Source organism: Salvelinus namaycush, chromosome 4, assembly GCF_016432855.1.
Source record: "Salvelinus namaycush isolate Seneca chromosome 4, SaNama_1.0, whole genome shotgun sequence".
NCBI classification, from domain to species: Eukaryota; Metazoa; Chordata; class Actinopteri; order Salmoniformes; family Salmonidae; genus Salvelinus; species Salvelinus namaycush.
Genome location: NC_052310.1, coordinates 63,115,011 through 63,128,466, shown reverse-complemented (window position 1 = coordinate 63,128,466; position 13,456 = coordinate 63,115,011). Strand labels below are relative to the sequence as shown.

Genomic DNA, 13,456 nt, shown 5'->3' with positions numbered 1-13,456 from the left:
TATCTCACAAGAATTTGTCGATACAGCATGTGTTGTCGATGAATGAAAACCAATATCCCAGGTCTTTATGAGGTAGTGGTCACTGCCATGTGTCTGTCTGTGGTTGTGCCAGTGTCTGTGTTTGGGGTTGGTTACAACTCTCTAAGAAAAAGAGTAAACCTATACTATCTGTAAAACTCAGGCTTGTTGGTAGGCTAATCATTTAACACCTCAGGGTGGGAAAGCACTAAAGTGGCCATCCCAGATTGTGAGTTAAAACCTCTACCACTTCTCTCTCCCGGATCCGGGATCCTCCTCATCAAAAAAGCTGACTAGCATAGCCTAGCCTAACGGGACAGGGATATCATATAATATAATTTTCATGAAATCACAAGTCCAATACAGCAAATGAAAGATAAACATCTTGTGAATCCAGCCATCTTTTCCGATTTTTAAAATGTTTTACAGCGAAAACACAATATGTATTTCTATTAGCTTACCACAATAGCCAAACACACAAACACATTTATTCACCGCAAAAGGTAGCTTTCGCAAAAACCAGCAAAAGATATAAAATTAATCCCTAACCTTGAACAAATTCATCAGATGACAGTCTTATAACATCATGTTATACAATATAATTATGTTTTGTTCGAAAATGTGCATATTTAGAGCTACAAATCCTGATTATACATTGTGAATACGTAGCATCGATTCACCAGAATCTCCGGAGATATTTTGGACACTCACCTAATCTGACCAAAGAACTCATCATAAACTTCACATAAAAATACTTGTTGTATGGCAAATGAAAGATACACTGGTTCTTAATGCAACCGCTGTGTTAGATTTAAAAAAAATAACTTTACCATAACATACAGCTTGCGTTATTGCGAGACAGCGCTCACCAAAACGGCGGAGAATAGGACTCAACATTTTACACAGAAATACGAAATAACATCATAAATGTTTTCTTACTTTTGTTGAGCTTCCATCAGAATGTTGTACAAGGAGTCCTTGGTCCAGAATAAATCGTTGTTTGGTTTTAGAATGTCAATTTCTTCTGTCGAATTAGCAACCTTGGCTAGCCATGTGGCGCGAACATGCCCATCAACTCTTGGCGCAAAGAACGGAAAATTCCGAAAGTCCCAATAAACGTTGAATAAACTGATAAAACTCGGTTGAAAAAACCTACTTTATGATGTTATTATCACATGTATCAAATAAAATCAGAGCCGGAGATATTCGCCGTGTATACGTAACGCTTTTCAGAAGCCAATGTCGAGCTCCGCGGCGCGCCTTGGTAGACAAAGAAAATTCCTGACCTGCCACTCCAAAAGCTCTTGTTCGGCCTCAGATCAAGCTAGACACCCCATTCCACCTTCCACTGCCTGTTGACATCTAGTGGAAGGCGTATGAAGTGCATGCATATCGATAAATATAAGGCAATTGAATAGACAGGCCCTGAAACAGAGCCTCGTTTTCAGATTTTTCACTTCCTACATGGAAGTTTGCTGCAAAATGAGTTCTGTTTTACTCACAGACATAATTCAAACAGTTTTAGAAACTTCTGAGTGTTTTCTATACAATAGTAATACTAATATGCATATTGTATGATCTAGAAAAGAGTACGAGGCCGTTTCATTTGGGCACGATTTTTTCCAAAGTGAAAACAGCGCCCCCCTATTGACAAGAAGTTTTAACCTATTATAATGTAAGGTATAGTTAAGTATTAAGAACTGTTGTAGTAGTCACTAGGCAGTGTGTACATATAACCATTTGAGCAAGCAAAATAAAAACAACTCCAAACTGTGAACTTGAATCAAGATGTAACTAAATCGCCTCAAAGTCCATTGTTTGCCCATAAGCCCAGTCCTGTTGAATGGATACTTCGGGATTTTAGCAATGAAACCCTTTATCTACTACCCCGGAGTCAGTTGAACTCAGGGATACCATTTTTCTGTCTCTGCATCCAGTATGAAAGAAGTTAGATGTACTTTTGTGAGCCAATGCTAACTAGTGTTAGCACAATGACTGGAGGTCTATGGTATCTACTAGCATGCTAGATGATACCATAGACTTCCAGTCATTGAGCTAACACTAGTTAGCAATTGCGCAAGCTCTAGTTATCAACTTCTTTCATACTGCACACAGAGACATAAACATGGTATCCACGAGTTTGTCTGGTGTAGATAAAGGGCTTCATTGCCAAAAGACCCAAACCACCCAAGCCATAGACTATTTTCTCTGTTGTGAATTTGAACATGAAATATGTGCCTATTGTAGATTACTCTGACGTTTTTCGTACGATGTACCCAATGACTAATGAAAACTTGCTATGTCCTCATTGAGGTTTTACAGACGTGTTCAATACGCCTCACTTTTGTAATAATCTATGAAATGCATATTGTTATATTTGGTAGCACTTATTTGTTTTTCCTTTGCCTCCAACCCCCTTCGATGTGTATAACGGATGAGGGTGGGGCCAGGTCTACATAAGGGTGCAAATTTCAAAAAATCACAAAAGCTCTGACGAAGGGCGTGAGGCCGATACGTAAACGTATTAAATATCGGTGATACTATCAAGAGCAGTGTGCGGTTTCCTTTTTCCTTCACTCTGCTGCCACAGGGAAAGAGGTACTGGTGAATCAAGTCTGACATCAACAAGCTAACAAAATAATTACAATATTTGCACTGTCTCTATGCACACTCACAGAGCCCTACACACTCAAACACACACACAAACACTCACTCCATCATTTGCTCACTCACACATAATATGCATATACAGTACCAGTCAAAAGTTTGGACACCTACTCATTCCAAGGTTTTTCCTTATTTTTTACTATTTTCTACATTGTAGAATACTAGTGAAGACATCAAAACTATGAAATAACACATATGGAATCATGTAGTAACCAAGAAAGTGTTAACCAAAATATATTTTATATTTGAGGTTCTTCAAAGTAGCCCCCCTTTGCCTTGATGACAGCTTTGCACACTCTTGGCATTCTCTCAACCAGCTTCATGAGGTAGTCACCTGGAATGCATTTCAATTAACAGGTGTGCCTTGTTAAAAGTTAATTTGTGGAATTTCTTTCCTTCTTAATGCGTTTGAGCCAATCAGTTGTGTTGTGTCAAGGTAGGGGTGATATACAGAAGATAGCCCTATTTGGTAAAAGACCAAGTCCATATTATGGCAAGAACAGCTCAAATAAGCAAAGAGAAATGAGTCCTTCACTACTTTAAAACATGAAGGTCAGTCAATCCAGAAAATGTCAAGAACTTTGAAAGTTTCTTCAAGTTCAGTTGCAAAAACCATCAAGCGTAATGATGAAACTGTCTCTCATGAGGACCACCACAGGAAAGGAAGACCCAGAGTTACCTCTGCTGCAGAGGACAAGTTCATTGGAATTACCAGCCTCAGAAATTACAGCCCAAATAAATGCTTCACAGAGTTCAAGTAACAGACAAATCTCAACATCAACTGTTCAGAAGAGACTGTGTGAATCAGGCCTTCATGGTCAAATTTCTGCAAAGTACTACTAAAGGACACCAATAAGAAGAAGAGACTTGCTTGGGCCAAGAAACACGAGCAATGGACATTAGACCGGTGGAAATCTGTCCTTTGGTCTGATGAGTCCAAATTTGAGATTTTTTGGTTCCACCGCTGTCTTTGTGAGACGCGGAGTAGGTGAACACATGAATCATGGAAGAGGAGGTGATATGGTGTGGGGGTGCTTTGCTGGTGACACCGTCCTTGATTTATTTAGAATTCAAGGCACACTTAACCAGCATGGCTACCACAGCATTCTGCAGAGATACACCATCCCATCTGGTTTGCGCTTAGTGGGACTATCATTCGTTTTTCAACAGGACAGTGACCCAAAACACACCTCCAGGCTGTGTAAGGGCTATTTGACCAAGAAGGAAAGTGTGAGAGTGCTGCATCAGATGACCTGGCCTCCACAATCACTCAACTTCAATTGAGATGGTTTGGGATGAGTTGGACTGCAAAGTGAAGGAAAAGCAGCCAACACGTGCTCAGCATATGTGGGAACTCCTTCAAGACGGTTGGAAAAACATTCCAGGTGAAGCTGGTTGAGAGAATGCCAAGAGTGTGCAAAGCTGTCATCAAGGCAAAGGGTGGCTACTTTGAAGAACCTCAAACATAAAATATATTTGATTTGTTTAACACTTTTTTGGTTACTTCATGATTCCATATGTGTTATTTCATAGTTGTGATGTCTTCACTATTATTCTACAATGTAGAAAATAGTAAAAATAAAGAAAAACCCTTGAATGAGTAGGCGTGCCCAAACTTTTGACTGGTACTGTACATTTATACGGACCCTACACACCCACTCACATGCAAGCTGCCGCTACTCTGTTAAACGTATATCCTGTTGCCTAGTCCCCTTAGCCCTATACACATCTACCTCCATCACTCCAGTATCCCTGCACATGTAAATATTTGTATTGGAACTGACTTTTTAAATGTTTCCTGTATGTAGTGTTGTGGAAATTCTTACAAATGTCGTGGAAATTACCACCAGGGACACTCGAAGTCAATCTTGAATGAATCATCCTTTATTATCCAGCGCGCTGGAGAGGTTCCAACCAACTCAATGCACCAAGTACACATGTCGATCAGGAGCTCCACCTGGGGTAGTCCCGTTAGTTCTCCTATATACAGACAAGTTATATTTGCATGATTTAGCTTGTTCATCATTCATAATGAATTAACGTTTGCTTCATTCATGTGACCGACCAATACCTCACGAGGCTTCTTCTCTCTAAGCTGAGACCTTGAAACTGAGATCTTTCGTTCTCAAAACAAGGTCTGGGCGTACTGCCAAATTGCAGATACTGATAAGTGAGGATTCGTTCAATCAGTCACTTGCATGAACATAGAAATTGGTTATTTGAACAGCACATGAATAGAACACAGAAATTAGTTATTAGAAAAGCACAAGTATAAAATATCCATCACAGTAATATGCTTATTTACTTACGTTATTGTGTATTTCATATTTCCTATGAGACATTAAAACTTGAAACTATCCCTTTAAGGGGGGATGAGATCTTTTTGGTTTTGTTATCTCCCCCTCTCTCTCTCCACATCTGTTTCCCTGTCGCTTCTCTCTCTCCCCGTCGCTCTGTCCCCCCCACGTACCATCACGGTCTCTCCTCCCCCTGTCTGTGCATCTTCAGTTAGGAAAGAAACAGACACTGAAGCAATACTATAAAAAACCTGTAGTCCTGAGGGAGTTCAGTCCCTCTAGTCTAGGCTGGTGTGGTGGGTAATTGACTGTTTTACTGTATGTGAGGAACTCCACTGCAGTTTCTTGTCTTTGGTCCTGAGATGAATCAGTCTTAAAATGTTAAAATTCCTGCTATGTTTTGAAATGAGTTTGTTTTATGATTTCAAAGGCCTGTGGTTTTTCTCTGAGATGGCTTCCAGATCTTAGAATCATGTCATTGGAACGCTGTCAGTCAGCCCTCGGGTTGGTTTGATGTGTGTGTGTGTGTGTAGTGTGCACACCATTGGAGGTTGGTGACAGCTTAATTGGGGAGAACGGGCTCTTGGTAATGGCTGGAGTGGAACTAGTGGAATGGTATCAAATACATGGCTTCCATGTGTTTGATGCCATTCCATTTCCTCCGTTCCAGCCATTATTATGAGCCGTCCTCCACTCAGCAGTCTCCACTGGTGTTCACTTGTGCGTGCGAGAGACAGACAGACAGAGAGACAGACATTTTAGGTACAGTCTGAGCTTTGTACGGTTTGAAGTGCCTGTAAAATGCTCTCTCTTTCTCCCTCCATCCCTCCCTCCCTCTCTTTCTCTCTTTTAAACATACATTTAGTTTAGATATTTTTCTTGGATCACAAGAAAATTCCCAAAGGTGTGTGGCCGGGTTATAGCAGCTGAAGACACAGTATGATATAGAGGTGATATGTGATAGCCTGGCAGGCAGAACTTGTGGTCACTTCTGTGGGAGTAATGACATTCCGTGGTCGCTCCCAGCATATATGGAATACCGCAATCCATCCCAGTATTAATGGAATTCCAATGGAAATCAGGCCTGGTCTACATTACGCACTGGACCACCCACATTCAAAAATCTCATCTTGGGCGTGACAGGATTATTTTTTACTGGCAAAAGGATCTAGACCACAAAGTAAAAGTTGCAACCATGACAGAATTAAGTTATTTTGACAGGAAAAACAGACTTGTTGAAGAGCAACAGTGGTCATAACATTGCTACTACATGAAAACTCAACATCAACAGATGTGGGTACATCACACAGATGTTTGTGTGTTTCACCAGTCTAACCAGGTGTGTGTGTATGTTGCTGATGTTCCGTCTAACTCAGGTGTGTGTATGTTGCTGATGTTCCGTCTAAATCAGGTGTGTGTGTGTGTGTGTGTGTGTGTGTGTGTGTGTGTGTGTGTGTGTGTGTGTGTGTGTGTGTGTGTGTGTGTGTGTGTGTGTGTGTGTGTGTGTGTGTGTGTGTGTGTGTGTTACTCCAGTCTAACTATGTGTGTGTGTGTTTGTGTGTGTTACACCAGTCTAACTATGTGTGTGTGTTACACCAGTCTAACTATGTGTGTGTGTGTGTGTGTGTGTGTGTGTGTGTGTGTGTGTGTGTGTGTGTGTGTGTGTGTGTGTGTGTGTGTGTGTGTGTGTTACACCAGTCTAACTATGTGTGTGTGTGTTTGTGTGTGTTACACCAGTCTAACTATGTGTGTGTGTTACACCAGTCTAACTATGTGTGTGTGTGTGTGTGTGTTACACCAGTCTAACTATGTGTGTGTGTGTTTGTGTGTGTTACACCAGTCTAACTATGTGTGTGTGTTACACCAGTCTAACTATGTGTGTGTGTGTGTGTGTGTGTGTGTGTGTGTTACACTAGTCTAACTACGTGTGTGTGTGTGTGTGTGTTACACCAGTCTAACTAAGTGTGTGTGTGTGTTTTCCAGGTGACCTGTCCCCATTGCAGATGTCTCCAGTGCCCCAGTCTCAGTTCATCCCTCTAGCCGAGGTCCTATGCTGTGTCATCTCTGACATGAACTCCTCCAACATCACCGTCAACCAGGATGCCCTCATCAGTCACATGACCAAGGCTCACCAAGGTAACATATACAGATGTATGGGGAGAGCTTCAGGGCATGTCCTTACATACAGGCAGCCTAGTGGTTAGAGCGTTGGGACACTAACCGAAAGGTTGCTAGATCGAATCCCCGAGCTGACAAGGTAAAAAATCTGTCGTTCTGCCCCTGAACAAGGCAATTAACCCACTGTTCCCTGGTAGGCCGTCATTGTAAATAAGAATTTGTTCTTAACTGACTTGCCTAGTTAAAATAAAGGTTAAATAAAAAAGTTAAAACATACAGTACATTCAACCACAGGTGCTCCTGAAAAAGGGGAATTGTAGTTGGGGAAAAAGGGGAGAATGATATTTAGTGTATTAAGTCTAATGCTTAGTCTCAACTGGCAGTTTACAGCCTGGCTGTAGATTAGTCCATCTGCAGATATACAGTAACTTTTGAGGGATTTAAAGGAGATAAACTGTATTAACTAATATGGCTGAACTTCTCTCTCTCTCTCTCTCTCCCTGCCAGGGATGACCATCCCTACTCAAGACATCCTGTACAACGCTCTGGGCTCGTTGATCAAAGAGAGGAAGATCTACCACACAGGAGAGGGCTACTTCATTGTCACTCCTCAGACCTACTTCATCACCAACAGCCTGGTGAGAGAGAAGAGCTGGTGGACATCAGGGTCTGGAGACAATGAGTTGCCCTCCCCTCCCCCCATCACCTACCTGCTCAGTAATGACACTCTAGAGAGCCACCCACAGTCCCACCTGGTGACCCACTGCAAGTCCTGCAGCTGCTTTGCTCCTGCCCAGAACGTGACCAATGCTGCTACTACGGCCACTATAGCTGCCATGGTTCCTCCATCCGTCCCAGACCAGCACTCGGTCTCTGCTTCTTTTAGCGAGTGCACAGGGAAGAGTCTGAAGTGGCCTAGAGACCACAGGTCTCAAGTCCAGCACCAGTCGACCTCGACGGCCGCAGACTACCAGATTAGTGAGGTCAGCAAGACCACTACGGCTACCACCACTGCCACTAGCCGTAAGGACAAAGACAAAGATGGCAAGGAGAAACTAGGGAGAAGGTTTGGCCTCAACCTCTTCAGGAGGAACGGAGGGAAGAAGGAGAAAGTGAAGAAAGAATATGCCTTGTTCTCAGGTCAGTTCCCTCCGGAGGAGTGGCCAGTGAGGGACGAGGAGGATCTGAACAATCTTCCCAGAGACCTGGAGCACGCTATCATCAGACGCATCAACCCTGAGCTCACTGTTGACAACCTGACACGCCACACTGTACTAATGAAGAAACTGGAGGAGAGAGGAGGGGAGAGAGGGATGGAAACAGAAAGACGAGGGGTGGAAAGGGACAGAGGGTTGCACAAGGGGGACAGGGTTGACGGAGGGGACAAGGGTGTGGACAAGGGCATGTCCACTGAGATCCTAAACTGCTCCAAGCCCAGACATCACCAGTCCTCCCGAGCCAGACTGGGAGCAGGGGCTGGGGGCAGGAGATCTACCTCCAAGGCCTCTCGAAGTAAGAGAAGGGCCCATTCCTCCAGGGAGAAACGGAGAGACAGGCTGAAGACTAAGGCCCCAGTGTGTGTGGATGTGGACCCAGACGGAGATGACCTGGTCCCCTCTTGCCTCAGACCAAAGGTCCCTATTGATGAACTAGACCACAGAGAGGAGCCAGGAGCGGTGGAGGGGAAAAGCCTCTATAAGAAACGCATTGACAACCCCTTTGATGGTCAACCACCTGGGAAAGATACAGCCACAACCCAGACTGTGGCACCTACTATGACCCACAAAGAACAGAGGAGGAGAGAGGGAAAGGAAGCGAAGGAGGGGAAAGACGGAAAGACTTCAGGAGGAGGGAGGAGAGAACCAGCGGGACACCGCTCCAAATCCTGGGACCCGCACAAAGCAAAAGCAACCGCTGCTGACACACAGTATGCTGGAAAGTCTCATACAGCCGAGGACAGGTCATGTGACCGTCTCCACGAGAGGGTGTTCACCACCGAACCCCTCCTCCTGCCCCTCTCTGACACCAAACCACCCAGTGAATTACCGTTGGACTACAGCTCGGCTTACCCACAGAGCAGCACACTAAGGATAGACGACAAGGTTAGATATCAGAGGGAGGGAAAGAACAGAGGGAGGAAGAGCAGGGAGGGAGGGAAGGAGAAGGAGGGAAAGCATAGGACGACACAGCAAGTAGAATATGGCAGTACAACAGACCATAGACACCCAGCAGTAACAAGCCAAACCCTGGACTCTGATGCCAACCTCCCTAGTACCCACCCCTATGACTCAGTCCCTGCCCACCCGTACGACCAGGCCATGCCTTGGCCAAAGCCTGCTGTGCATCGCAGGCACTCCTTCAAACACACAGACACACAGGGAGACCTAACCCACAGGCCTGACCTGCTCTCCTCACACCAACAGGCCTGCAGTACCACCCCCAAACAACATGGGCTGGTACACAGCAGTGGTGTCAGTAGAGCCCACAGGAGTCCAGGGCATGGGCAAAGGGCCAGTGATGGGTTAGCAGTGGAGAGTAATGGCTTTATGATAGAGAGTGATGAGTTTATAGAAGATGATCACAGGTTTTACCAGAGAGCAGAGGAAGAAGATGAGGATGCCTGTAGTTCTCTGTATCTGAGTGAGGAGGGAGTCATTGACAACAGAGAGGTCTATCAAACACGCCTGTCTCATTATCGTGACTCTCAATCCCTCTTCCATGATCCTAAAACCATATACCAAGACACTATCACTCACTACCACAACCAACCTCACTCCCCTTACCACGAGCCCCAACCCCACTGTCCCAACCCCCATTCCATCCAAGGAGACTGGAACAGCACTTTCCCGGAGGAACACTCTTCCACTATCCACCAAGACCCCCCTCTGTCCCCCCACAGCCCCCAAAGACAGGAAGAGGAGAGGTGGGTCAGGGTGAGCGGCTCTACCCTTAACCACCGCAGCCACACGTCCCCAGGAACCCACAGTGATCCCATCCCCAGACGAAGAGCTCCAATCCCGGGGGAGCGAAGACAGGACGCCAGCCACTCCCTGGAAGCTCTAGAGAGTTTAGAGCCACCTGAGGCGGCAGACAGCAGCATCTTTGACTACTGCCAGACCAGCGAGGTGGACTCGGATGCTGAGACCCTCCATAAATCAGCAGACGAGGGGGACAGGGAGTCATCTCACTGGGGGTGTGGAGTAGAGGAGGAAAAGGGCGGCTTTGAGACCCTGGGGGAGAGAGGAGGCCCTCAGACCTCAAGTGCCAGTCTGGGCATGCCCAGTGGAGCTGGACGGGGAGAGATAATGGGGGAGGCGGGGGAGAGTCAGAGCAACACAGGAGACAGCGGGATAGACTCGCCACGGTGAGTTTATTTCTTTGTATTAAAATGTTGATGATCATCATCGTCACATTTTTTATGGATTGCAGTTATACCACTTTTCACAAAAGGTCTCATATTTTGTGGAGTGATTGTGACAATTTGGCACCAGCTAGATATTATTAAATGACTATGATATTCATCAGTATTAGTCTATTTTAAAGGACTATGCCCCAGGAATGGCCTTCATTTGTAGTGCTCTCAGTGGAACTCCTCTAGGCAGCAGTACCTATCCTCCTCACATCCTCCTGTGTGAGGTCCCAGTCAACCAGAAAACATAACAGAGGCACTTGGCCCTTAAATCCCCTGTTTATTTGTCTTCTCGCCTGCGGCCTCGACCCCTATCTCCAGCTGTAACCCTAGCCTCTCTTCGGCTGAGGTAGAGGCTATAGAGCCTATAGTGCTGGCCCAGGGAGGGTGGAGGAATGTGGAGATGCAGAAAATAAGCTAAGGCTGGGAGTAGTTAGATCACCCATGGCCATGGTCGGTGGTGTGCCTTCTCTCTCTTCCCTTTTCATGTAAATGGAGATGAAGCTGAACAAACACCCCATAGCCAATTACACCAGGCAGTATTTAGATAGAGGGGAATGATTATAGTGATTAATGTAATTACTTTGGAATGGGTACACCCTCATGTTTAAAACAAAGAAAGGGGAAAAGGTAAAAAGTTTTTCCATTAACTTTATAAGGACTTGGCTTTTCCCCTTTTGTGGTGAAGAGCAGAGTTGTTTTCACCTGGATTTCACAGTATAGTTAGTGTGTGTGACTAAGGGTGTATTGCATATTGTATTTCTATCCAACTGATATGGTTAATCTCCCCAATCCCCACAGGACCAGTTTGTGTTCATGTGCGCACACAAGTGTCCATTTTATAATAATTTATACTATGCATTTACACCCTGTTCTTCTATGTTTCTCCCTACAGGACCCGTGTTAGTCTGGCAACTAACAACACAGGGATTCTGGAGGGTCTAAATAGGCGAGGTTTCCTACAGAACCTGGAGAAACTGCACTCCAAGAGCTCAGCCATGCGACCACAGAGCTCTCTGCTACAGCTCACACCAGCCATGAACGTATGAGACCATAGGCCCCCTGATGCAGCTCCGTGGGAGGGATCATGAGCTCCCCGATGCAGCTCTGTGTGAGGGACTATGAGCTCCCTGATGCAGCTCCGTGTTATGGCCCATGAGTCCTCTGATGCAGCTCCCTCTTTTCGACCACCAAAAAGCATGGGAAGTAGGAACACTATGCTATCAGATATGGGGTACACAACCCCAATCTTTATGGACTTCCAGCATCTATTTGTGTCACTGCTGTCAAAAATCTGCTGTGAACCTCTAACCTTTCCTCATTGTCTAGCCTGGTTATATATCCTGTCCTCCAGGGCTACAGTGTATAGCAGCAATTTATGGGTGCTCAACTCTAGACCTACCCCAGTGGAGGTCTTTGTACAGATGTATAGTCTATTTTTCCCATTCTGTATATAACATTTAACAGGAATATCCTGAGAGACATATTCAGCTAATGACTGGTGAATCGGCTGCGTTAAATGCATGATCAATCGATAGGTGATGTTGAAGTAACAGGTTGTTCTCTGGGTTGCTTTTGTTTTTCACTACATTCAACTTGACCTAAAATGATGACAAAATAACTCAGTACTGGATCTTTAACCTGTATCTTCATTTTCACACCTCTTTCCTTGTCACCATGTGTAACACAAATACATCTTTATGTACCACAAGCCACCTCCTCGCTGAATGTGTGGATCATATCATATTTTTTAAAGAAATTGGATGACACTCACAAGAAAATAAGGTGACTCTACTACTACCTACCCTTTCACCTGAAATGACTAGATTTACAAGAGGCATTCCAGTGAAAGGCAAAAAAGTTAATTCACATCACTCAGGAAAGACTAAAAAACCTGAGCCTGGCAGACAGCTGATAAGCTAAGCATTGGCTGTTGGTGGAGGCTCCAGTGAAGAGGTGTACATGGAAGAGAAACCCCAGCCATGTCACCCCATCTCTGGGGGAGCTAGCATTAGGAGTGTGGGATGGGTGGAGGAATGGGAGGTGGTTTAGTGTTATGTGAAGGCTGTTGTGGTGGCCATATTACCACCACACCAGCAGTCATGATTCATGACCACAGTCAAATTCCATGTGACTGTTGAGTCATGGTAATTTCTTGTTATGCACTGTGGACATGCTTTGGTAGTACAGGTCCTAATGGCCTGATTCTAAGGGGTCTATTGTCCCTCTAACCACTCTGACATCAATGTAAATGCAATCGAAAATCACATCAAACACATCAAAACAGTATCATGCTTTTAAAACTCACCTCACTGGTGATCAATTTGAAGAAAGAAGTTCAACAGCCGGTTGAAACTGAGTGTAAAACATGGTCATTGTAGATGTAGTTTCAAAGACTAACAATGAAATGGACAGCTTTCTAAGGTGATGATTAATTAAAAACGCCCATATTAGAGCTTATGCATATGCTTTTGAGCCCAAGCCTGGGAAAAAAGCTGAATTTAAATGATGATTGTGCTGTTATACAACACATAGCCTACCGCATATTATGCATGACAGAAAAACATAAAACAAAACCGATTTAAGATGTCTTTGGTACATAATTGGTCTAGGCTAAACTTCAAAATTAAACAAATTCAAGTAATCGCCTTTGAGTGTGGACTGTATTATTAAGCATAATGGATGGACTGGTTATCGTATGCTATGCTCCAAATGTTATATCCACGAGTGATTTTGAATAGCCTTGCAATAGGGCATTTTTATATTTGTATAATTAATTAGGTGACACACCTTTAGCTATAGCCTACATAATTTCTCAGATTTCACTTGGTTTCCCAATATGGCAATATGTAACTTTTTGGGCGAACCGACCAAATCCACATAGCAATTTGAGTTATAGATCTATCATTCGACTTGAAATCAAGTCTAAGAAGCAGTAGATCTGTTC

The 13,456-nt window shown here is 44.3% G+C and overlaps 1 protein-coding gene across 1 annotated transcript; it reads left to right on the top strand.

Annotated features, from left to right (window-relative positions):
- The first annotated feature begins 6,971 nt into the window (after positions 1-6,971).
- LOC120046712 (storkhead-box protein 2-like) lies at positions 6,972-13,226 on the top strand. Its single transcript, XM_038992153.1, has 3 exons — positions 6,972-7,118; positions 7,608-10,464; positions 11,405-13,226. The coding sequence occupies exons 1-3, from the start codon at positions 6,986-6,988 to the stop codon at positions 11,556-11,558; spliced, it is 3,144 nt and encodes a 1,047-aa protein (XP_038848081.1). The 5' UTR covers positions 6,972-6,985; the 3' UTR covers positions 11,559-13,226.
- Positions 13,227-13,456: the final 230 nt, after the last annotated feature.

Coding starts and splice junctions, on each gene's coding strand:
- LOC120046712 (XM_038992153.1), top strand. CDS start 6,986: ATGTCTCCAGTGCCCCAGTCTCAGTTCATCCCTCTAGCCGAGGTCCTA. Junction 7,119..7,607: donor CATGACCAAGGCTCACCAAG/GTAACATATACA, acceptor TCTCCCTGCCAG/GGATGACCATCCCTACTCAA. Junction 10,465..11,404: donor AGCGGGATAGACTCGCCACG/GTGAGTTTATTT, acceptor TTCTCCCTACAG/GACCCGTGTTAGTCTGGCAA.